This window comes from Rana temporaria, chromosome 1, assembly GCF_905171775.1.
Source record: "Rana temporaria chromosome 1, aRanTem1.1, whole genome shotgun sequence".
In the NCBI taxonomy this organism is placed as follows: Eukaryota; Metazoa; Chordata; class Amphibia; order Anura; family Ranidae; genus Rana; species Rana temporaria.
This window is the reverse complement of record NC_053489.1, coordinates 72,959,145-72,985,428: the sequence shown is the minus strand read 5'-3', so window position 1 is coordinate 72,985,428 and position 26,284 is coordinate 72,959,145. Positions and strand designations below refer to the sequence as shown.

The 26,284-nt window shown below is 44.3% G+C and overlaps 1 protein-coding gene across 1 annotated transcript in view; it reads right to left on the bottom strand.

Annotated features, from left to right (window-relative positions):
- Positions 1-26,284, bottom strand: part of ITGA1 (integrin subunit alpha 1) — a 209,916-nt gene that overhangs the window by 61,844 nt on the left and 121,788 nt on the right. Inside the window, exons 10-12 of the mRNA XM_040339304.1 lie at positions 14,177-14,250; positions 11,712-11,856; positions 1,510-1,652 (exon numbers count right to left, since the gene is read on the bottom strand). Of these exons, the coding sequence (XP_040195238.1) occupies positions 1,510-1,652; positions 11,712-11,856; positions 14,177-14,250 (362 nt within the window). The remainder of the gene's footprint in view (positions 1-1,509; positions 1,653-11,711; positions 11,857-14,176; positions 14,251-26,284) is intronic.

Sequence of the window (26,284 nt, the reverse complement as noted above, 5' to 3'; positions counted from 1 at the left end):
ATCCACGTGGGGCAACTTGTTTAAGCACCAAGAAGCATGGATACAATAGCACAAGCACCGTCTATCACTTATTGGGACTGTCACCAATGTGATTTAACCAACAATTATGCAACCTATTTAATTTCTTTACACAATTTGTTTATAATTACCATTTACTACTTAGCACAATGTATTGGTTTTTATAGTTTTATAATCCGCAAGTTGTTGGTTTGTTGCTTTTTTATGTTTACACTATCCACTGAGTTGGTTATTTAATATTGATTTATAGATTTGCACAAAAAGCAATCACAAGTATTTTTTTTTTTACAACTAATCAGTTGACCTTTAAAGCTGAAGTTTAGGTATGGAATTTTTTACACATTTACATTGGTTAAAGTGATATTAAAGTTTCTGTTTTTTGTTTTTTTTTAAATAACAAACATGTCATAGTTTGTTTTGCACAGTGTGGCCCCGGTCCTCCTGTTATGGGGTCCCATGGCGGCTCTCGTGGCTCCTCCCCACATTAGATAACACCCTCTGGGAAGCTCTCTCCCGAGGGGGTTACCTTGTGGACATGCTCCTGTGTTATACACTCGGCGTCCATAGACGGCGAGTGTATGACTCGGCTCAGCCCCCAGAGACCTCATCATTGGATTTGATTGACAGCAGCAGGAGCCAATGACGAGCTGAGAACTCATGGAGAGAACGATGCGGAATGCATAGGATGCATTAAGGTGAAAAAACATGTAGGTTTACAACCCCTCTAAGCTTGGACCAGTGTAAGTATGTATGTGCCATACATGTGTGAACCACATGAAAGCTGAAAATCAATGTAGTGGGTACAGCTACTCCAGTGATCTCCCCTAGCTTTCAGGTCTTAGCCAAGTGGCTGCCCTACTGTATTGTGAAAACACAAGGGTAATTGCTCAGTACAGACATTATTTTCTCAATGGTAATGCTAATGACTAAGCGCTAACATTTGCGCAAAGCCCTTCTACCTCTTTGTTCCCTGCTCCATCTGTCAACCACTTGTCATATGAAGCTTCAATAAAAGGATTTTTGGAAGTGCAGCCACCCGGAATTATTTCTTCATGCATTTTCTCAATTAATGCAAAGCATTCTCTGATAGGATGAGGTGGGGTGGTGACATCACAATCGCCACCTCATCAAATCAGACAATACTTTGCACTACTAATTGTTACAATTACAAAGGCAGAGTATCACCTAAACTGATCATAGGCTTACCTGGGGTTCAATGTAAACAGAAAACCTAATAGATGTATTCTTAAATGTTAAACTCATATCTTTAACTATTTTAAAATTCAATCTCAAGTCACATGTAATCACGCCAAAATGCAACGGAATCAAATGTGCTTGTATTCCTATTAGGCCAGATCCATTCTGGGCAAAGCCTGGAGGCCTACCACAAAGGGAATGTCCTCAGGCACGCCAAAGCCCATTGAATGACTGACCCCCCAATGTGCATCCAAAGGGATCAGTTTATTATATATCACAGTAATGGACACTCACCTGTTCTCCATTTAATGTGCCAATAATATTGATTTCTCGTCCGTGCATTTTATAAAGGATAACCTGACCCGTGTGGTTGTATCGAGGCTGTCCTGCAATGTAGATTTCTCCTCCTTTCACAGAAGCAGAAGTTACAGTATATCCTAAAAATACAAGCATGTAAAGAAGTCAGAAGTGCCTTGTATCAGCAAAGTGCTCGCAAAGGACAATGTATTATAGTAGGTGCTCATTTATTGTTTAGTGGAGACAGAGTCAGTTTTTTGACAAGAAGTTTTAATTTTTGTATTAGGTTACAGGTCAAAAGTAACATTTTAAAAGAAGCAAAAAAGTAAATAAAACTGTGCTCAAAACAGTGAAAAAGCTAAATGTTATAATATTTTAAAAATTGGCCTGCAAGCGCCACTCAGTTCCGAAGAAACACAGAGTAAGAGGAAACATGGGCAGAATAGCTGCCAAGGCTCCTAGCTGTTGAATAAATTCTAAATAAAGATACATTCAATTTAATGCCATAAATATGCAACTGTAGTTCCTTGTTCACATATAATGCAATCAACTGTTCATAAGTGCCACATGACAAATGAATCCAGTTTTTGGCATAAATAAACATCTTGTTCACATACAGTATACTGGCAAGTTCAATATACTTTATTCATTTATGCCCAAAAATACACAGAGATGAACCATTCTTCAGTCAGCTGTTGTAGGACATGGAGATTGTATGTAAGGCTTCTGACCAGTTTCACCATTCCAACCTGGCTGCATAAGAGACAGCTTTATGCATTTAGATAAGTGGAGTTTGAGTTGTAGGGATATATATATATATATATATATATATATATATATATATATATATATAATTGTGATGTTGTGTTTTAACTAATGGGACATTCCCTGGTGTTTTAAAGGGGTTGTAAAGGTTTGTTTTTTATTTTCTAAATAGGTTCCTTTAACCACTTAAAGCGGGAGTTCACCCAATTATGTTTTTTTTTTATCTTTTCCCCTTAGATGGATGCTCGTTTTGTCTAGGGGAATCGGCTAGTTGTTTTAAAATATGAGCCGTACTTACCGTTTTCGAGATGCATCTCCTCCGTCGCTTCCGGGTATGGGTCTTCGGGAGCGGGCGTTCCTTCTTGATTGACAGTCTTCCGAGAGGCTTCCGACGGTCGCATCCATCGCGTCACTAGTAGCCGAAAGAAGCCGAACGTCGGTGCGGCTCTATACTGTGCCTGCGCACCGACGTTCGGCTTCTTTCGGAAAATCGTGACGCGATGGATGCGACCGTCGGAAGCCTCTCGGAAGACTGTCAATCAAAATAGGAACGCCCAGTCCCGCAGCCCATACCCGGAAGCGGCGGAGAAGATGCATCTCGTAAACGGTAAGTACGGATCATATTTTAAAACAACTAGCCGATTCCCCTAGACAAAACGAGCATCCATCTATAGGGAAAAAGTGTCATGTGCGGGTGAACCTCCGCTTTAAGACCCGGACGAATATGCAGGTAAAGGACCAGGTCCCTTTTTGCAATTCGGCACTGTGTCGCTTTAACTGACAATTGCGCGGTCGTGCAACCTGGCTCCCAAACAAAATTGGAGCCCTTTTTTTCCCACAAATGGAGCTTTCTTTTGGTGGTATTTGATCACCCCTGCGGGTTTTATTTTTTGCGCTATAAACAGAAATAGAGCGTCAATTTAGAAAAAAAGCAATATTTTTTACTTTTTGCTATATCAAATATCCCCCAAAAAATATATAAAAAAAATGTATAGCATTTACAAATAGGGGATAGTTTTATGGCATTTTTATTAATATTTTTTTTTTTTTACTACTAATGGCGGTGATCAGCGATTTTTTTCATGACTGCGACATTATGGCGGACACATTGGACAATTTTGACACATTTTTGGGACCATTGTCATTTTCACAGCAAAAAATGCTATAAAAATGCATTGTTTACTGTGAAAATTACAATTGCAGTTTGGGAGTTAACCCCTTCAGCGCCCCCTAGTGGTTAAGTGTGACCTCATATGTGTTTCTAACTGTAGGGGGGCGGGGCTGGATGTGTGATGTCATTGATCGCCTTTCCCTATATCAGGGAACAGACGATCAATGACAGCGCCACTGTGAAGAACGGGGAAGGTTCCCGTTCTTCAGCTCCAACAATGCACTAGCTTAAAGGAACCAATTTAGAAAATAAAAAACAAACCTTTACAACCCATTTAATAATTGTTGGTACAATTATTACTGATTAGTATTCCGATGTTTCTCTTTTCCCTTGGTTTCTCTCCCTCACTGAAGGAGAGGGGTAGGGGAGGGGAAGGTGCCTGATGTCCTCCTATTAACATATTACATGATTGTTTTTTGGGACACTAGTGGCTAGAAGGATGTAATGATAACCAATGAAAACATGTGACTTTGTGTAACTAATAGGAAGGCTTGAACCACCTGGTGGCTTGTATACAGTTTTTGGTAAATTTCTAGGTATTTTGCCAATGCACCCCTGAAGATACCTGAAGGCACCCCGGTTAAAAAAGGCTACTGTAGCAGTCTAGAATCCTGACACCATCAATATCTAAACAGGGTCTAAAGCCCTGCTTGGATTTGTTGATGCTGAAGGACAGTCCGGAGCTTGGGGCAGCACCATCTGCCAGGGAGCAGCGGATCAGGTAAGTGAAGCCTCTTCTCCTTTCCCCTAGGCAAAATGAGAAATGAACCCTTGCAGTGTGGGAACATCCTCACATCAAGGGATAATTTAACATTTTACAAATTAAACAAGGTCTAACACAGTGGTTCTCAACCTGGGGGTCGAATGACGATTTGCCAGGGGTCACTGAATCCTGGGCTGTTCCTGAATCCACGCTGCTCCCACAGCCTTTTCACGGCCAACCAGCAGGGCTTTCCATGGAGTCTGCAGCCGCCCACTCAGCCTCTTCGCAGCCGCCCATTCAGTTAATGGCATGGCTGGGGGACAGAGACTAGAGGTCAGCTGACTATTGAGGAATGTGAAGTGGGAGGGGCTGTAGGAAACCCTATCTTCTGATTTTGGCATAGGTGTCACTGCCACAAGACGCCACAAAGTCGGAGACACAGTGAGTAACACTACCTGTGATTATAGTTGCCATTAAAAGTCTCCACTACAGTTCTCAGATCAGCAGATGACCTTGATCAAGAGCACCTAAGTTGGCTGATCAGAACCCCCCCCCCCCCCAAGCATTGCCACTGATCCCAACTCCCAACCAGCACTGCCATTCATTCCATTCCCCCCATCCCCCACCAGCACTGCCACTCATCCCATTCCCCCCACCCCCCACCAAGGAGTAAGAAAAGGAATAAAAAGAGAGAATACATGGAAGAGAGAGGAAAAGAGGGGGAGGAACAAAGAAAAGGGGAGAGAAAGAATAAGAGAAATAACAATAAATACAGCTAGAGAGAGGGATGGGTGGAAAAAAACAAGAAATTAGGATAGAGAGAGATAAAAGGGAAAGAAAGGAGAACAAAGAGAAAGAGTGGAACATCCTACAATGTACCATAAGGGGTTTGAATACTGTACGAGTGGAAGGGACTAGGGAGAACTAAATGTTTGTTGGTTAGGGGTGCAAATTACTTGTCTTTCCTTGGGTGCTGACAACCCACGAAAATAATTTTACTGTTAGGCCCAGTACACACGATCAGTTCGTCTGATGAAAACGGACCGATGGATCGTTTTCATTGGACGAACCGATTGTGTGTGGGTTTTTTATCCATCAGTGAAAAAAAATAGAACCTGTTTTAAATTTTTATTATGGTTAAAAAAAACGATAGAAAAAAATGATCGTCTGTGGGGAAATCCATCGGTCAAAATCCACGCATGCTCAGAATCTAGTCGACGCATGCTCGGAAGCATTGAACTTCATTTTTCTCAGCACGTCGTTGTGTTTTACACAAAAACCGATGGTGTGTAGGCAAGACTGATGAAAGTCAGCTACATCGGATATACAATGAAAAAATCCATCGGATTAGATTCCATCAGATATCCGATCATGTGTACAGAGCTTTAGGGGTCCCCACAACTTGAGAAATGTTATCAAGGGGTCATAACACTAGAAGGGTTGAGAAACACTGGTCTAACAAGACACAGCATTTAAGTTCTGGTACTTTGCAGTAGTCAAAAGCAGCATGTTGTAAAATGCGACTTCTGTTTGAATTTAGATACTTGGCAGACGTCCTGCTTTTGGTATTCCAGACTCCATCTGAACTATTGTATTTTACCAGAGCAGACCTGATTCTGCAATGAATGGATTATAATAGTTCATCCAAAATGTAAACTGGTTTATTCAACAATGCAAAGCGCAGTAAACCATACCAGCAAAATACAATTCAACATATTAAATTGAAATCTGATGGCTATGGGGAACTTCTCCTTGTGCTTCAGCTTACAGTGTTTAGCTAAGTAAACATAACAGTGTCCTGAGTGTCCCTTTGCTGGAAATGCAACCGACTATAATGTGCTGTTTCTTTGAATTGTTTGGTCTTTACGTAGACACTTATAGGAAACACCTCCTATTGACCTGTAATTCAGAGTGCATCCTGCCACTGTCTGCGTCTATAGCTGGTCACTGGCATCAGGAAACACAAAACATCACTTGTTAAGAGCGTCCATTCAAAAGTGAAGACAAAACAATATCATACACACAATCACTTTAGAGACACGTTCACGTTTCCTGCCATGAAACGTTATTTAGGTTTCATGTTTGCAGAAAACCAAGAAGTTGGTGGGCAGAGTGTTAGACTATCAGAGTGTCACTTTCAGTGTTAGTTTACTCCAGATTGTTGTTAAAGTAGATATAAAATCTCATATAATCTATAATAAAGGCATAGGGCCATATCCTCAAAAGGGATAAGCCGGCGTAAGCCGGCGTATCCCTGTTTCTATCTATGGAACTGATCCACAGAATCAGTTTTCCAAAGTTAGGCAGAAGATCCGACATGTGTAAGGGACTTACACTGCCGGATCTTAGGATGCAGTACCGCATCCGCCGCTGGGGGAATTTCGAGTCGAAATGCCGCTTCGGGTATGCAAATTAGCACTTAGGGCGATCCACAAAGCTTTTCAGCTTCGTTTTTTCGCCGTAAGTTTTAGTTTGCAAGTGTAAAATTAGGGCTGCTTTTACAAAGTGTAAAGTTAGTAACACCATGTAAAAGCACATTCGAGCGACGGCATTTGGTATGCATTCCTGAGGGAGAACTCCACGGCAATTTGTAAAATCAAAACCGGCATGGGTTCCCCCCCAGGAGCATACCAGGCCCTTAGGTCTGGTATGGGTTGTAAGGAGACCCCCCCTACGCCGAAAATTCGACGTAGGGGGTCCCCCTACAATCCATACCAGACCCGTATCCAAAGCACGCTACCCGGCCGGCCAGGAATGGGAGTGGGGACGAGCGAGCGCCCCCCCTCCTGAGCCGTACCAGGCCGCATGCCCTCAACATGGGGGGGTTGGGTGCTCTGGGGCAGGGGGGCGCACTGCGGGCCCCCCCACCCCAGAGCACCCTGTCCCCATGTTGATGAGGACAGGACCTCTTCCCGACAACCCTGGCCGTTGGTTGTCGGGGTCTGCGGGCGGGGGCTTATCGGAATCTGGGAGTCCCCTCAAATAAGGGGGCCCCCAGATACCGGCCCCCCACCCTAAGTGAATGGATATGGGGTACCCCTACCCATTCACCTGGAGGCAAAGTGATAGTTATTAAACACACAACACAAGGGTTTTTAAAATAATTTATTAGTCTGCTCCGGAGGCCCCCCCTGTCTTCTTTAGCTCTAATACCAGGGGGGGCTTCTTCTTCCGCTCTCCGGGGGGGTCTTCTTCTTCCGCTCTCCGGGGGGGGTCTTCTCCGCTCTCCGGGGGTCTTCTTCTATCTTCGCCGCTCTCCGCTGTTGACTCGGCGCACCCCGGTTCTTCTCCAGCTGTCCGGTGCCTTCTCCTTCAGCGCTGGCTGCCTGCTATCTTCGTGTGTTAGCTCAATTACTAGCAGGCAGCCAGCGCGGTCTTCTGTGACGTCATCTTCTTCTCTTCTCTTCTTCTCCCTTCTTCCGATGTTGACCCAACGCCTCTTCTCACTGCAATGATGGAAGCGCGCCTTGCATCCCATTTATATAGGCCTCACCGTCCCATCATGCTCCGGTAGGTACCCACGTGGTGGGTGCCTACCCACGTGGGTACCTACCGGAGCATGATGGGACGGTGAGGCCTATATAAATGGGATGCAAGGCGCGCTTCCATCATTGCAGTGAGAAGAGGCGTCGGGTCAACATCGGAAGAAGGGAGAAGAAGAGAAGAGAAGAAGATGACGTCACAGAAGACCGCGCTGGCTGCCTGCTAGTAATTGAGCTAACACACGAAGATAGCAGGCAGCCAGCGCTGAAGGAGAAGGCACCGGACAGCTGGAGAAGAACCGGGGTGCGCCGAGTCAACAGCGGAGAGCGGCGAAGATAGAAGAAGACCCCCGGAGAGCGGAGAAGACCCCCCCCGGAGAGCGGAAGAAGAAGACCCCCCCGGAGAGCGGAGAAGACCCCCCGGAGAGCGGAAGAAGAAGCCCCCCCTGGTATTAGAGCTAAAGAAGACAGGGGGGGCCTCCGGAGCAGACTAATAAATGATTTTAAAAACCCTTGTGTTGTGTGTTTAATAACTATCACTTTGCCTCCAGGTGAATGGGTAGGGGTACGATGTACCCCATATCCATTCACTTAGGGTGGGGGGCCGGTATCTGGGGGCCCCCTTATTTGAGGGGACTCCCAGATTCCGATAAGCCCCCGCCCGCAGACCCCGACAACCAACGGCCAGGGTTGTCGGGAAGAGGTCCTGTCCTCATCAACATGGGGACAGGGTGCTCTGGGGTGGGGGGGCCCGCAGTGCGCCCCCCTGCCCCAGAGCACCCAACCCCCCCATGTTGAGGGCATGCGGCCTGGTACGGCTCAGGAGGGGGGGGGCGCTCGCTCGTCCCCACTCCCATTCCTGGCCGGCCGGGTAGCGTGCTTTGGATACGGGTCTGGTATGGATTGTAGGGGGACCCCCTACGTCGAATTTTCGGCGTAGGGGGGGTCTCCTTACAACCCATACCAGACCTAAGGGCCTGGTATGCTCCTGGGGGGGGAACCCATGCCGGTTTTTTCTTCGAAAATTGGCATGGAGTTCTCCCTCTCAGGAATGCATGCCGAGCGACGCTGTCATTTTTTTAAAAAAAAATTTTTTTCCCGACGCAACTTTTTTTACCCGGCGCGATCCACAAAACTCGGCGTAACGTAACTTTGCGCATGCGCAGTACGGCCGGCGCGGGAGCGCGCCTAATTTAAATGGGACTCGCCCCATTTGAATAGGAACGCCTTGCGCCGGCCGGATTTAAGTTACACAGCCTGAAATTTCTAGGTAAGTGCTTTGTGGATCGGGCACTTAGGTAGAAATTTTAAGGCAGTGTAACTTAAATGGGATTTTTTAAGTTGCGCCAGGTTTTTGTGGATATGCCCCATAGTTCACTTTTTACAGAAACTGGTCCATGCAGACAAGGGGCCCCAGTAGTTGAAATTACTATGCTGTGCTGTTTGTAAAATTATTGCTTAATGCAAATGCCATGCCTGTGTAGGCAGGTGCAGTATACTTTCTCCACTGCAAGTGGCACTCGACAGCAGAGGGAGAGAAAGTCAAGAGGAACATAGTTTTTCTATGTTTTTTTGTGTCACTGGAGGACTCTGACCATCTTGGGGCAGACAGAGTCTATTTAAGACCCTATCTCCCAAGCTTGGCATGCATTTTTCACGTGGGTAGTGTAGGAACACGTCCCCCATCTGTCAGGGACAGTGATTAGCAGCAGGGAGAGGTTCAAGATGAGTAGGGAAATAGTAGGGACATGCCATTCTTCTTGGAAACCTCCATGTTTGGGTATGGACCGGCCAGATTGCATTCTGCCTCTCAAGACAGATGCTACCGGTGCACCCAAAACCTACTGTTATGTTACTGCAACTGGACATTTACAATGCATTTCAGAGGCCCTGCCACCTTTCTTAAATATCATACTTGAAAAAGGAGGCCGGTCCTCTTAAATGTATTGTATACCCCCATTCCACTGTTGATGGCTGCTACTTTGAGCCAGTAAGACTGAAGTCGCTGCCTACCTCCTCTGGTGGTCCTGGAGTCCATGCATGATGTGCTGGCCAGCTGTGCTCCTCTTCACCATCATCACTGTTTTTGTTATAAATGATACATGCTCGTATTGATGTTTGTGCTGTGGGCATTTTTTTAACTGCCTAGACTTCAGCTTTAACCGCTTGCCGACCGCCTCCTGCAGATATACGTCGGCAGAATGGCAAAGTTTGAGCAAAGCCACGTACAGGTACATGGCTTTGAATTTGCCGTAGTGTGGGCGCACGGACGCGCCCCTGCCATGAGCTCCGTGACTGTGCCAGCGGGACCCACGGGACCAGCAGACTCGACATGCCGCAATCGTGTCATGGAGCTGCAGAAAGGGGGATGCCTGTGTAAACTAGGCATTTCCCTGTTCTGCCTTGTGCCAGGACACTGATCTACTGCTCCCTGTCATCGGGAGCAGTGATCAATGTAGTGTCACTGGTAGCCCAGCCCCCACACAGTTAGAATCACTCCCTAGGACACACTTAACACCCCCTAGTGGTTAACCCCTTCCCTGCCATTGTCATTTACACAGTAATCAGTGCATTTTTATAGCACTGATCGCTGTAAAAATGACAATGGTCCCAAAATAGTGTCAAAAGTGTCCGATGTGTCCGCCATAATATTAATAAAAAATGCCATAAATCTATCCCCTATTTTGTAGACGCTATAACTTTTGCGCAAACCAATCAGTATACTCTCATTGCGATTTTTTTACCAAAAATATGTAGAAGAATATATATCGGCCTAAACTGAGAAATATTTTTTTTTATAGATTTTTGGGGATATTTATTATATCTCTCAATTTTGTTTGGGAGCCACGTCGCACGACTGAACAATTGTCAGTTAAAGCCACGCAGTGCCGAATCGCAAAAAATGGCCTGGTCATTGGGCAGCCAAATCCTCCGGGGCTGAAGTGGATAAAAGAAAACTCAATGATCCTGCCATGAAGAACCTTGATCAGACATTTCCTGTATTTGGGTTCTCTTGTTCTATCACATAAACCTCTGGTGGAGAGTACAAGTGGCATCTATTGATAACCATAGAGCAAGCATGGTCCACCACTGTCACATTGAGCAATGATAACCCTTGGGCCCCTTTAACATCAGGGCGGAAGGTACGGTGTCGGTATAGCACCACTATACCGGTGGTATTCGGCCACTAGTGGTGTGGTTTTAACCCCTTCTAGCAGCCAAAAAAAGGTTAAAACCGCGGTGTCCCATTGTTTTCAATGGGAAGGAGCAGTGGAGGAGCGGTAAACACACCACTCCTCTCACCGCTCCAAAGATGCTGCTGGCAGGACTTTTGGAGCGGTCCTGCCAGCGCATCGCCTCAGTGTGAAAGCACTCGGGCTTTCACATTGAGACTGCATGGCAGGAGTTTTTCAGGCAGTATTTAGGCGCTATTTTTAGCGCTAAACCGCCTTAAAAACTCCTCTGTGTGAAAGGATCTTAATAGCCAGAGAGTGCATACAGTATGTAAATTAGACAGAAAGTTTAGACAGTACATTAGACAGAAAGTGTCTGAAAGAGGATAGAGGAGATCAGCAACACTGAAGCCTCGTACACACGACCGAGGAACTCGACAGGCAAAACACATCGTTTTCCTCGTCGAGTTCCTTGTTAGGCTGTCGAGGAACTCGACAAGCCAATTTTCTCCATTCCCGTCAAGGAAATAGAGAACTTGCTCTCTTTTTGGCTCGTTGAGTTTCTCGACAGTTTCCTCGACGAAAATGTACACACAACCGGTTTCCTTGGCAAAAAATATCTCCCAGCAAGTTTCTTCATGGTTTTTGCAGAGAAACTCGGTCGTGTGTACGAGGCCTGAGAAAGGGAAAAAGGTGAGAACGAGATTCAATGGGAAATTTTTTTAATTTTATATGATCCATACTACATGTCATCTGTTTTACAATTACTTTAGTAACTTTTTCTTGTCCCATTTTTTATCCCTTTGGTTATTCCCATTTCTTTACAAACTATAAAATGGCATTAGTGATTTAGATCTCTACAGAGTCTTATTAAAACAGAAGCTGAATAGGAATTTCCAACCAACCTAAGTAGGCTGCCAGAGGCTCATATCGATCTTCTCTTCCAGTGTGAAATGAATTATTCCCTGGGGTGACAACGTCATCAGATTTCATCATGACAACTGTCCCATTCCAATCGTAGGCTCCAACTGCACCAAGCATCACCCAGTCCTAAATCATAGAAAAGTTTATATAGAGAGGTTAATGCAAATCAAGCTTTGTGTATTATTATTTCATAAACAACAAAGAACCTCTACTCCTGAGACACCCTAAGAGCCGGTTCACACAGGGGCGGCACGACTTCGGGGGCGACTCGGCCAGGCGACCTGAAGACGACTTCCAAGGCGACTTGCAAAATGACTTCTGTATAGAAGTCAATGCAAATCGCCCCGAGTCGCCCCAAAGTCGTACAAGAACCTTTTTCTAAGTCGGAGCGACTTGCGTCGCTCCTATTAGAACGGTTCTATTGACTACAATGGGACGCGACTTGTCAGGCGGCTGTGTCCCCTGACGAGTCGCCCCAGTGTGAACCGGCTCTAAGGCTTCACACCTAGGCATTTGGAATTGCGGGCAGAATTGCTGCATTTGCGTGTCATTGTCGATGCCGTTGCAATGCCGTTACTTACAGAATTGTGGCAATTCAGCCCACAATTGCAAACACCTAGGCGTGAATGGAGCCTTGGGGAAAGCTCCAGTTTAAGTGAATAACCGTAGAGGTTTAGGAGATATTTCTAGTACCTATAGGTAAGCCTTATTATAGGCTTACCTGTAGAGAAAATGTTAAATGTTGTGGCTTGCATTAATTTATTTTCTTCATGCTTTTTTCCTTTATTTTACCTGATAATCCAGTGAATAACACATTTTTGGTTCCTTCATGTCTACACTGGTTTCTTCATCCATGTTTGTCACACAAGCTGGACTTCAAACATGTTCCTCGTTCATTTCCATTACATGGTGGATTGATAGGATTAGTAGTTTACATAATAAATAGGGTTCCTTGTGCGTTCTTTAAAGCAAGCTCACAGTAAGTGACAAGGACACTGCATTTCTGACAAGAACAAGACATTTTCTGTTCTTGTTGAAAATATACTTAGCCTAAAATATGAAGACTAACACAGCCATTACATTCAAGAACTAGTAAGACGCAATACTGTACATGTTATCTTCTGACTTTAGATCCATTTTAAATTTAAAAAAAATGAAATTGGGTTATAAAAACCCTTTTCCTGTTACAATTTTTTAGACAATATTTATGCACAATGAGTGCATAGAATGCATTCAAATTTGTTAGCACCAAAAAGCTGGAAGATGACATTGATGCTAATGGAACAAACACCAATTTTAGGGAATCAAAAGCTAACACACTAAAGAGTATAAACTTACATTCAGTGTAGCAAGTAACGGCGTTTAAATAAACGCCGTTACGTAACGATTGGCCTCCTGCGGGTAACTAGTAATCTACCTGATTACTTATACCCTCTCGGCAACGCCGTTCCCACTACATGGGCGGCGTTACCGAGATTACCGATACTGAGCATTTGCGGGAGTACTTGTACTCCTGCAAATGCCCCGATGCCAGATCCGATACAACCCCCCCCCCCGCCGCCGTCGCCGCCGTCCTAGTTAATTAGGGTGCGGGGAACATTACAGCTTTCATTTGAATAGCTGTCTGTTCCCCGCCGCGCCGGGTCTATCAAAGTGCAGATCACCCGTCCAATCCCGAGCAAGGGGGAGTGTCTATACGCGGCGCGGCGGGGAACACAGCTATTCAAATGAAAGCTGTAATGTTCCCCGCGCGCTGATTAACACGGCGGCATCATCTAGGTATGGGGACATCATGGCTGCATATGTGGGGGACATCATGGCTGCATATGTGGGGGACATCATGGCTGCATCTGTGGGGGACATCATGGCTGCATCTGTGGGGGACATCATGGCTGCATCTGTGGGGGACATCATGGCTGCATCTGTGGGGGACATGGCTGCATATATGGGGGACATGGCTGCATATATGGGGGACATGGCTGCATCTGTGGGGGACATGGCTGTATTTGGGGACACATTTAAAAAAAAGTATCGGTATTTTTTTTTTTTTTTTTTGAATGTGGTCCACCTTTAAAATGCTTTCTAGGTTTAGTATAGATTTAAAAAAAACATGCCCTGCAGTAGAAAAGTCACACAAAGAAAAAAAAGGCATATGATTAACCGTAATTGCATTGTAGAATATAAAAAAAAAATCTCAGTTACTTTGCCGAGTAACTAGTTACTTTGCCAATAAAGTAACTGAGTCACTAACTCAATTACTTTTTCGGACAAGTAACTTGTAATTGTAACTAATTACTTTTTTAAAGGAAGATGAACAACACTGCTTACAATATAATCACTCAGGCGTTACTAACAGTCAGGAATCAGAAGGCGCCTCAAAAAGGCATACTACAGTCCTTTGAGACACAGTATAGTGAGCAAAACAAACCAAGGAAATATTGCTTACCTTAGAATAGTGAGCACTGAATCCAGACTGAGACATTTCCATTTCAAATGACACTGTCTGTTGTTCTGTTGTAGCTTTAAAGAAAAACAAAACATGTCATTGCCTTTATATTGTACAGATGTGTTTATTTATTACTTATGGTAAGGGCGCTTTCACACGGGGGGACCGTATGTCCGCTTTTTCATCCGTCCGTGTACAGATGAAAAAGGGACATACTTTGGTCCCTATGAGATCGCGGGTGTCAGCGTATGAACATTCACTGACATCCGATCTCGCCCGGTGCCGCAATCCTCCGATTCTGCAGATGGAGGAAAACCATATTTTTCCATCCGTCTGCGGATCGGATCGGATGAACACGGACAGACGGTCCATGTCCATCTGATCCCCCCATAGAGGAGAGCGAAGAAAACACACGGCGGTCCTTCACAGTGTGCGGGGACCGCCCTGTCATCCACCGGCTCAGCGGGATCAACCGAGCGATCCCCGCTGAGCAAGCAGAGGTTCACGGGGCAGATCATTAGTGATTCACCCCGTGTGAAAGAGCCCTAAGGCATTACAAATAATGTAATTGATTTTATTAGTAAATACGTCATACATATGAAAACAATGTAGACTTTTATCCAGCCAGTAGATGGAGCTCTGTTCTCCTTTTTCACACATTCTTTTGTTTTTACCTTTGCTGGAAGAAAACTGTTGTTTACAAAACTTAAAACGAAACTTAAAGGATAAGTACAACCAAAGCAAAATGAACTGCACTCCCGTGAGCTGAAGTCTGCTCTCTGTTTACGTCACAGAGTCTACATTACCAAGGTGTCCCACAAGAAACATCTAATGATGGGTAAAAGCAAAGTGCTCTCTCAAGATCTTGGCACCCTTCGCAAAACATACTGATGGTATTGGTTACAGAATGTTCTGAATGCTCCAGTGAGCACTGTTGGGGCCAAAGTCTGGAAGCAGAAAGAATATAATTTCACCAAAAAGCAGCCACGACCAGGTGCTCCTCGCAAAATTTCTCACAGAGGAGTAAGAATTATCAGAAGAGTTGTCCAAGAGCTAAAGACTACTTGTGGAGAGCTTCAGAAAGACCTGGAATTAACAGGTACAGTAATGCACTCAACTGCCATGGTCTGTATACACGCCCATGAGGCAAGACTCCATTGCTAAAGAAAAAGCATGTTGAAGCTTGTTTAAAGTTAAGTTTGCTGCCCAACATTTAGACAAGCCTGTGCAATACTGGGAGAATATAGTCTGGTCATATGAGACCAAAATTTAACTCTTTGGATGCCATAATACACACCATGTTTAGGGGCCGAATGGCACTGCACATCCCCCCAAAAACACCCCCATACCAACAGTGAGGTTTGGAGGTGGGAACATCATGGTGTGGGGCTATTTTACAGCATACGGTACTGGAAAACTTCTTATCATTGAAGGAAGGATGAATGAAAATAATTTTCCAAGATATTCTTGATAAAAATCTGCTGCCAGGATGATGAAGATGAAACGAAGGTGGACATTTCAGCAAGACAATGATCCCAAATACAAAGCCAAGGAAACACTTAGTTGGTTTCAAAAAAAGAAAATAAAGCTTCTAGAATGGCCCAGCCAATCACCTGACTTGAATCCAATAGAAAATCTATGGAAAGAACTAAAGTTTAGAGTTTATAGAAGAGGTCCACAGAACCTTCAAGATTGGAAGACTGCGTGTGGAAGAAAGGGCCAAATCCACACCCGAGCAATGAATGCGAATTGTTTCTCTATACAGTACAAAACAGATTATAGCGCACACATGCAAAAATTACATTTATCCTGCAAGGCTAGTTAAAAACACCTGAACATATTCAAAAATACGGGGGTTTAGTCACACTATGGGCCAGATTCTCCAAAAAGCGCCAATTTATAGGCGGGCGTAGCGTATCTCAGCTACACTACGCCGCCGTAACTTAGTGAGGCAGGTCCCGTATTCTCAATGAACTTGCGACCAAAGTTACGGCGGCATAGTGTAACTGTGCCGGCGTAAGCCCGTGTAATTCAAAGTAGGCTAGTGTGGGCGTGTTTTATGTTAATGTATCGTGACCCGACGTGATTGACGTTTTTAACAAACGGCGCATGCGCGCGCATGCTCAGTATCACGCCGAATTTTCAAATTAAATTACGCCCGCTCAATGCCTAGTTGACGTGAACGTAACTTACGCCCAGCCCCATTTCACGGACGACTTACGCAAACAACGTAAAATACGACGCTGTACGTACGTTTCCGACGTCCATACCTAATGACTTACCCCTGCTTTATGAGGGGTAACTTTACGCCGGCGTATGTCTTATGTAAACAACGTATCTTGATACGCCGGGCGCACGTACGTTCGTGAATCGGCGTATCTAGCTAATTTACATATTCAATGCGGAAATCTACGGAAGCGCCACCTAGCGGCCAGCGTAAATATGCAACTAAGATACGACGACGTAAGAGACTTATGCCGCTCGTATCTTAGTCGAATTTATGTGGAACTGATTCTAAGAATCAGCCGCATAGATACGACGGCTCTCATTCGAACTTACGACGGCGTGCATGGCGCTACGCCGTCATAAGTCCTTTGAGAATCTGGGCCTATATGGTCATATAGTGCTAAGCCCACTTACTGCGACAAAGTACCCCAAATTGTTTCTCCATACAGGAGGCACCCTGAAGCGGTTATTACCAACAAAGGATTTTGTACAAAGTATTAAAGCGGAGGTTCACCCGCACATGACTTTTTCCCCTTCGCTTCATGCTCGTTTTGTCTAGGGGAACCGGCTAGTTGTTTTAAAATATGAGCTGTACTTACCGTTTACGAGATGCATCTTCTCCGCCGCTTCCGGGTATGGGCTGCGGGACTGGGCGTTCCTATTTTGATTGACAGTCTTCCGAGCGGCTTCCGACGGTCACATCCATCGCGTCACGATTTTCCGAAAGAAGCCGAACGTCGGTGCGCAGGCGCAGTATAGAGCCGCACCGACGTTCGGCTTCCTTCGGCTACTAGTGACGCGATGGATGCGACCGTCGGAAGCCTCTCGGAAGACTGTCAATCAAGAAGGAACGCCCGCTCCCGAAGACCCATACCCGGAAGCGACGGAGAAGATGCATCTCGAAAACGGTAAGTACGGATCATATTTTAAAACAACTAGCCGATTCCCCTAGACAAAACGAGCAGGAATCTAAGGGGAAAAGAAAAAAAAAAAACCTAATTGGGTGAACTCCCGCTTTAAATAAAGTTCAGTTAGCGTGTTCAATATTGTTTCTGTGTCCTTCCATTTTATTATACATAACTTAATTGCTGAACTTACTGTATTTATCGGCGTATAACACGCACAGGCATATAACACGCACCCTAACTTTAAGAGGGAAGTTTCAGAAAAAAAACTTTCCACAGCCCCCTGCGTATAACACACAGGCACAGTTTACCCTCTATTTTCAGGGTAAAAAAGTGAGTGTTATACGCCAATAAATACAGTATTTGTTTTGGTTTCTTCGTATGCTTGGATTGCATGGGTTGCTACCGACATGTGGTGGAAATTTCATGTCAATAGCACCTTTAGAAATACATTTACGTAGAAAAATGGTGATGTGTTCAACTATATATATATATAATGGTTGCATAAAGCATGGTTTTACAGATCAAGATCAAAGGAGATGATGCAAGATCGCGTTACCGCTTTAAATTCTGTCATTGCAGAGTGGCCACAGTGGTTTTGCACCTTCTATTTATATCTCCAACACCTCTGCAAAAAACTTTGCATTTAATATTGCTCCAAAACCACATATCTATTCAGTGACGCTGAGCCCATAATGAATTCACTATTATATTATGCTGTTATATTCTGACTGAAGTGACTCGCCTCAGGAGATACACAGAGGTAAAACAAATCTTCCAACATAAATTGTTATGCAGCCTTTTTTCTTCTCCTGCCTCCTAAAGCACAATTTCACACAGAAAGAGTTCCAGAAGGCAGAGTGTGGGGATATGAAGTCACACACTCCACAGCACAGCGTGAAGACCTGAGTGTAATTTGAGATCTGAGTGAAAGGAATGCACATACGTTCCTCTACACCAGGGGTAGGCAACCTCGGCCCTCCAGCAGTTTTGAAACTTCAAATCCCATTAAGCCTCTGCCTCTAGGAGCCATGCCTGTGATTGTCAGGATCTTGCAATGTCACATGGGATTTGTAGTTTCAAAAAAGCTGGAGGGAAAAGGGAGTAGGCGCTCCAGGTGGGAACCCAGATGAATATCCTTCGTTGCAGACAACTCAGGTGCAGGCAATGCACTTAGCAAAGCAGGAACAAAAATTGTTTTTGGACAGCCGCACTCTGAACAATTTGTAGCCTTTATTAAAAAAAAAGGACAGCACTACAAGTCACAGCAACATAAAATAAAGCCAGACTCCTGACGCGTTTCGCACTGAAACTAGTGCTTAACCACTTCCGGACCGCCACATGTACATTTACGTCGGCAGAATGGCACGGACAGGCACATCAACGTACCTGTACGTGCCTGCCTAGACGTGGGTCGGGGGCACGGACCCCCCCCCGTACATATGGCAGTTCCCGTGGCTTCAGGAGCGATCTGGGACGAGGGCGCGGCTATTCGTTTCTAGCCGCCCCCTCGCGATCGCTCCCCGGAGCTGAAGAACGGGGGGAGCCGTATGTAAACACGGCTTCCCCCATACCCCCCTACAGTTGTAAACACACACTAGGTGAACACTAACTCCTACAGCGCCCCCTGTGGTTAACTCCCAAACTGCAACTGTCATTTTCACAATAAACAATGCAATTTAAATGCATTTTTTGCTGTGAAAATGACAATGGTCCCAAAAATGTGTCCAAATTGTCCGAAGTGTCCGCCATAATGTCGCAGTCACGAAAAAAATCGCTGATCGCCGCCATTAGTAGTAAAAAAAATAAAATAAATAAAACTATCCCCTATTTTGTAAACGCTATAAATTTTGCGCAAACCAATTGATAAACGCTTATTGCGATTTTTTTTTACCAAAAATAGGTAGAAGAATACGTATCGGCCTAAACTGAGGAAAAAAAATAATTTATATATGTTTTTGGGGGATATTTATTATAGCAAAAAGTAAAAAATATTGCATTTTTTTTTAAATTGTCGCTCTATTTTTGTTTATAGCGCAAAAAATAAAAACCGCAGAGGTGATCAAATACCACCAAAAGAAAGCTCTATTTTGGGAGCCACGTCGCACGACCGCGCAATTGTCTGTTAAAGCGACGCAGTGCCGAATTGTAAAAACCCCTTGGGTCATTTAGCAGCATATTGGTCCGGTCCTTAAGTGGTTAATCATAGCTATGATTAAGCACTAGTTTCACGTGTCAGAAGTCGGGTTTTATTTTATGTTGCTGTGACTTGTAGTGCTGTCCTTTTTTAAATAAAGGCTACAACTTGTTCAGAGTGCGGCTGTCCAGAAACAATTTTTGTTCCTGCTTTGCCAAAAAAGCTGGAGGGCCGAGGTTGCCTACCCCTGCTCTACACAGTCTCATAGGAAAATATGTGCAGCTGAGGCTGTCAATCACATGCTGTATGCTGGAGGGGTGGCAGCATAGGTGACTCATACAGATAGCAGAGGGAAGATAGAGTGGTTTGGATTGAGACTAGTACACACTATAGGAGGATATTCTTTGTTAATTTTTTTTCATTATAGAGGTTTAATTCAGACAGTGACAACCTTGAACTGCTGCAATTGCGACAATGTTTTTGAGAGATTCACTTTAAAATAACCTATTGATCCCCACTTCAATTATGACACAAATATGTACAGGCTGTCAAGAGAACGAGGTGGAGGGGGAGGCGGGGGGCATGTACCTACTCAATACTGGTACAAATATGTCCCGGGTCACAATGCAGACCAGCTGGATATTAACCCTACAAGCAACACAGCAGCAGTGTTTATTTTTACTCATATATTAAAATGCTATTTGTGAAGTATTGACTTTGGCGCCTTTAAAATTCCCATTATTTCTCTATTTTGTATATAATTAATGTGGTGTTAGTTAGTTTTTTTTTTAATGGACAGTTAAAGTAAAACAAAAGGCAAAGCCTTTTTTTCCATTTTAGATAGTGTAAGGGAGGACACTGACCCTGTTATTTTTTACATTTATGTTCCTTTGGGGAAATTTCCCTTCACTTCCTGTCTATAGCCAAAACAGGAAGTGAGAGGAAATCCCTCCAAAGTGGGTGAAATCTTGGTTGTTACCAGGGTTATCGGAACTAGTGTCCCTATTAAATGGTTTCCCCTCTATTTCTGTTCTGGGGACAACCCCAAATTTGTGATTTTCTTTTGATTTCACTTTTGGTGATAAAGGGATACAGGATACATACAGAGACTGAATCTCCATAACCAGGGCACAGACAGCAATACAAAACCTGACAGGGGTTCTAAACTCTCTACTCTATCTAAAACTACAAAAAAAAAAAAAGTTTTGGCTTAGTTATACTTTAAGTCTGGGTTCACATATGAGCATGCAGCTGCTCACAGCAGGGGTCCGGTGCTTCCTCGTTCATCGTTTTAGGTCAGATTTCAGCCTGAAATTGTGTCTGAACTCGGAACTGTAATGGACCAGAAGACCCCTGTGCAGATCACAGTGGAGCCGCTGCGGAGATCTCCATAGAGAGTCGGTCTCAATCTCCTGCTATTGTGAATTGGATGCGGTACTCTGCATCCAATTCGCACTAGTTTGAACCTAGCCTTATACAATATGTAGTTTCAGCGAATTCACCATATTTAGCATGCGATTTAATACACCTTTTCATATTTAAATAAAAAAAATATTGTGGACCAAAACTTTTTTTGCGACTAAACAAAATGTTTTATTTTTACTCTCTCTACCCACCATATGTGCATTAAAGTGGAGTTCCACCCATAAATATAACATTACATCAGTAGTTTTAAAAAAAATTTCATTAATCCTTTACGAAATATATATTTTTTTTTAGATGCCTTCAAAGTGTTGTTGCTAGGCAGAAAAGTTAATCTTCCCTCTTCCTGCACCTATGTGCTTAAGCTTCCTAACCTACACCGCACAGACTCCTGGGAATGTAGTGGGTGTAACTTTCCAGGAGTCTGTGCACTCCCCAGTCTCAAAGAATCATGTGACTTGGACAGCACAGGTGCTGAAACCTGCTCTGACACTGCTTGTGCAGCACTGAGCATGTGCGAGATTTGCAAGGCTGAAATCCAGGAAGTCATACAGTCTGGCTTCATGATGCCCACACTTAAGATGGCCCCAGTCAATTTCTATTTTATAAAGTCTCTAAATGCTGTAACAACCTAACAAAACGGACCTTAGTTTACAGGCCAACTTTACTAGAATACATTAAGCTTGTGTATTACAGGGGTATTTATATTTAAAAAGTGAAATTGTGGCCGGAACTCCGCTTTAATGCTTCCCCGGCATATTCCTCCATGCTGGGGATCTGTTAATATATGTCACCAGATGACACATTGAGCAGCTGGTGGCTCTCAATTCAGGAATCACTGACCGTTTTAGTCCGTATTGATGATAAGAAAGCTGGCTATGACAAGATTTCACATAGTGATCGCAGGTTGGAGGGGCTTCATTGACAAAATAACTCTTCAGCATGCAGATAGCACTGTAGATGCCAGTTCAGCATGAAGTTGTCAGTGCTAATCAGTTTAAGATTGTAACTTTCCATTAGAATTAGAAAACAAATTAAAACATTAATAATAATAAAAAAAAAGTAAAAAATAGAAATTTTGGCAGATTTGTCAGATTTTTTTAAAAACATTGTTCCAAAATCCTTATATACTGTATATCCTTAAAGGGGTTGCAGCTCATTTTGCACAGAGTGGCCCCGAACCTGGCCTTCTGGGGTCCCTCGGCGGCTGTCTCGGCTTCTCCCCGCAAGAACTAACCCCCTTCATTTGAGCTCTCTCCCATGGGGGTTAGTTCTTGCGGGCTCGCTCCCGTGATTTTACCCTGCGGCCATAGCCGCAGACTGTATCACTCTGCCCCGCCCCCGGCGCGCCACATCGTTGGATGTGATTGACAGCAGCGTGAGCCAATGGCTGCGCTGCTTTCAATCAACCAATGAATGAGCCGAGAAGCCCGGCCGAGAAGCCTGCGCATTCACGGTGCAGGACTTTCGAGGGATCCGGTAAGTAAACGGGGGGGGGGGGCTGGGGGGCCGCTAATCCTCGGATGTTTTTTCACCTTAATGCATAGAATGCATTAAGGTGAAAAAAAGTGTACCTTCACAACCCCTTTAACTAGTTCCTGCCCGGCCATCATTGTACTATAGTACAGTAATGTATAGTAATATATAGGCCCAGATTCAGGTAGATCCGCGCAATATTTGCGTGGGCAAAGGGCAACGATTTTTGCTCTGCGCCCACTCAAATATTTCGATTTGCCCGCGATTCACGGAGCAGTAGCTCCGTAAATTGCGCGGGCGCTATGCTAATTAGCCCGGCGTAAGGGCGCCTAATGTAAATGATCCCGCCGGGGGCGGGAATCATTTAAATTAGGCGCGCTCCCGCGCCGAGCGAACAGCGCATGCTCCGTCGGGAAACTTTCCCGACGTGCATTGCGGAAAATGACGTCGCAAGGACGTCATTTGCTTCTAAGTGAACGTGAATGGCGTCCAGCGCCATTCACGAATCACTTACGTAAACGACGTGAAATTTAAATTTCACGAGCGGGAAGGGCGGCTATACTTTAGCATTGGCTGCTCCTACTATTAGCAGGAGCAGCCTTGCGCTAAAGTCGCCGTACGGAAACTCCGTACCTTGCGTGCGCAGGGCCCGCGCAACTTTTGTGAATCGGTGGTAGTATGCAATTTGCATACTATACGCCGATCACAATGGCCGCGCCCCCTAGCGGCCAACGCAAGAATGCAGCCTGAGATATGAAGGCATAAGGAGGCTTATGTCTGTCATATCCTAGGCTGCAGTCCGCGTAGCGATGTTCCTGAATCAGGGGCATTCGCTACGCGGGAGCAAAACAGCTATTGCGCCGCGCAACCAATGGTTGCGCGGGCGCAATAGCTTCTTGAATCTGGGCCATAGAGTATAGACTTTCCTCTTTCCAGGTGGACGTCATATAACATCCCCCGGTCTCGCCACTTGTGGTGGTGAGCTGTGTCACTCGAACACAGAACATCGCCGATAAGGGTAAAAAGCCAATGACAGCGGCTCTATACCACGTGATCACTGTGTCCAATCATAGCCAATCACAAGTGTAAACAAAGACCAGTAAATCACTGTTCCCGGCATCTTCTCATCTCACACTGATCCTGTGTAAGGAGGAGAATCTGGGAACAGTGAGTGATGCCGCGTACACACGGTCGTTTTTTGTGATGAAAAAAAAATGTAATTTTTTAGCATGAAAAAAAACATTTTCAAACTTCATTTTAAAAATTGCCGAAGCATACACACCATCGTTTTTTCAACAAGCTCTAGCAAAGCGCGGTTACGTTCAGCACGTACGGTGGCACTCTGTTCCATTCAAGCTCGCGTCATAACTTGCTTCTGAGCATGCACGGGTTTAAAAACTTTGTTTTTAAAGTCATTTTATCTACACACAGTCATTTTTTATGACACAAAAAACGACATTTTGAAAAACAAAATAAAAAATTGAAGCATGCTCGAATTTTTTTTTTTTACGTTTTTCAGAAGACATAAAACGACGTTTTCCCCACACACGGTCATTTTAAATGACGTTTTTAAAAATGTTGTTTTTTTTCATCACAAAAAACAACCGTGTGTACGCGGCATTACAGTTTTATCCCTTTCTATACTGTGCACCACACTGCCCTGGAATAAAGTGTACCTGTCACAGTCGCCATCAGTGCGGCCTATCAGTCAACCCATCACAGCCACCATAAGGACAGCCTATCAGTGAGCATGTCATAGCGGCCTATCAGTCTACGAGTCACAGCTGCCATACATACAGCCTATCAGTGAACCTGTCACAGCTGACATCAGTGTAGCCTATCATTAAAAGTAGCTGTATAAATGTTGGCCTAAATTTATGAAGAAAAATTACTTATTTGCTAAATTGTATCATAAAAAAAAAAAAAATTCTGTTAGTTTTTTTTGCTTAAATTGTAAAAAGAATAAAAATAGTGGTGATTAAACGCCACCAAAATAAAGCTTTGTTTGTCTCAAAAATAAAATAAAAGCTTTGTTGGGGTACATCATTGCATGACTAATGCATGATTATTGCCATTCAAAGCGTGACAGCGCTGAAATGTGAAAATTAGCGTGGGCTAAAATGGTTACAAAAATGGTTACAAAAATATAAACATTATTTAGGTATGCAAATTAGTAATATAATTTGTGTCGTTATTGTCATGCTGACTGCTAATTTTGTCTAGGAACCTAGGGCCAGATTCACAGTGGAGATACGACGGCGTATCTGCTGATACGCCTTTGTATCTCTGTTTCTATCTATGTGACTGATTCATAGAATCAGTTACGCATAGAAAGCCAGAAGATCCGACAGGTGTAATTGTTTTACACTGTCGGATCTTAAGATGCAATACCGTGGCCGCCGCTGGGGGGAGTTTGCGTCGTAAAACAGCGTCAGGTATGCAAATTAGGAGTTACGGCGATTCCAGACGGTTTTTCGCGTTCGCTTCGTCGCCGCTAGTCTAGTTTCCCGTCGCAAAGTTAGTAGTTTTTTTTGGTGCCTTAACTTTACACAGCAATCGTATTGCTGTATAAAGTATGGCCGTCGAAATTTTTAAAATAACGTTGTTTGCGTAAGCCGTCCGGGAATACGGAATTACGCTACGCGCGTCGCCGTTTCGAAAAAATGACGTCACGGCGCACAATGCACGGCGGGAGTTCGGAAACGGAGCATGCGCGGTAGGTCCGGCGCGGGAGCGCCCCTAATTTAAATGGCACACGCCCATTTAAATTGGCCCGCCTTGCGCCGGAGGCCGCCGGCGTAGGTTTTCATCGCAAGTGCTTGGTGAATCAGGCACTTGCGATGAAAAATTGCGGCGGTGTAACGTATCTACGATACATTATGCCGCTGCTGCCCTACGTGAATCTGGCCCCTAGGCATTACCTCTAGTCATGACAGAGGTATTACTGTACAGTATTGTAGTGTATGCATTGCTTGGTGATTATTTGCTCCTTTTTCGAAATATGAAAACTCTGAGACTTAAAAGTCATCCACACGCCTGACATTTATTTACCATCAGAAATGCTTTCCCAAGACCTTTAGCTTGTCTCTTCCTCCTTAGACCTATACATGAGAAATTACATAAACCTCCAGAGACCTACATAGAGTAAAACATTGTTTTATCTTCCTCCTAAACAGTACTCTGGCCTTTTCTTATGATGTAACCACAGGAAGTACATTCACAGACTTTTGTTTAAAATAACATGTTTTAAGCTGTTGCAGAAAACTTGATTTTTGTTGTAACTCTCTCTGGAACTATTCAGTTTCTCAATCAGAGCAAAATAGAATAGGGGTCAAGTAACTAAATGCCCACTCACAATGGGAAAGCTGGGATTCATAACATATCCTTGTAATTATAGGATAGTAATAATGTAAACACATCAAGGACCTTTCCACTAAACAAGGTTGGGTCCAAGGGTGGTTCCAGAGGAGAATGAGCCCCAGGTTAAATCTAAGGTGGGGCTCATAAATCCCCTATCATGCGCACCTTCTGCTGGAAGTATTTGGCAGCATGCCCATAACTGTAATCAAATGTATAGTGTGTATGTATATATACAGTGGGCCGGATTCAGATACATTGGTGTATCTTTCCGGGTGGCGTAACGTATCTCAGATACGTTACGCCGTCGTAAATTAGGGCGCAAGTTCCGTATTCAGAAAGAACTTGCGCCCTTAGTTACGGCGGCGTAACGTATGTGTGTCGGCGTAAGCCCGCCTAATTCAAATGTGGATGATGTGGGTGTGTTTTATTTAAATTACATGTGACCCCGCGTACTTGACGTTTTTTACGAACGGCACATGCGCCGTTCGTGAAAAAATCCCAGTGCGCATGCTCGAAATTACGCCGCAAATCGTCAATGCTTTAGATGTAAATGTAACTTACGTACAGCCCTATTCGCGAACG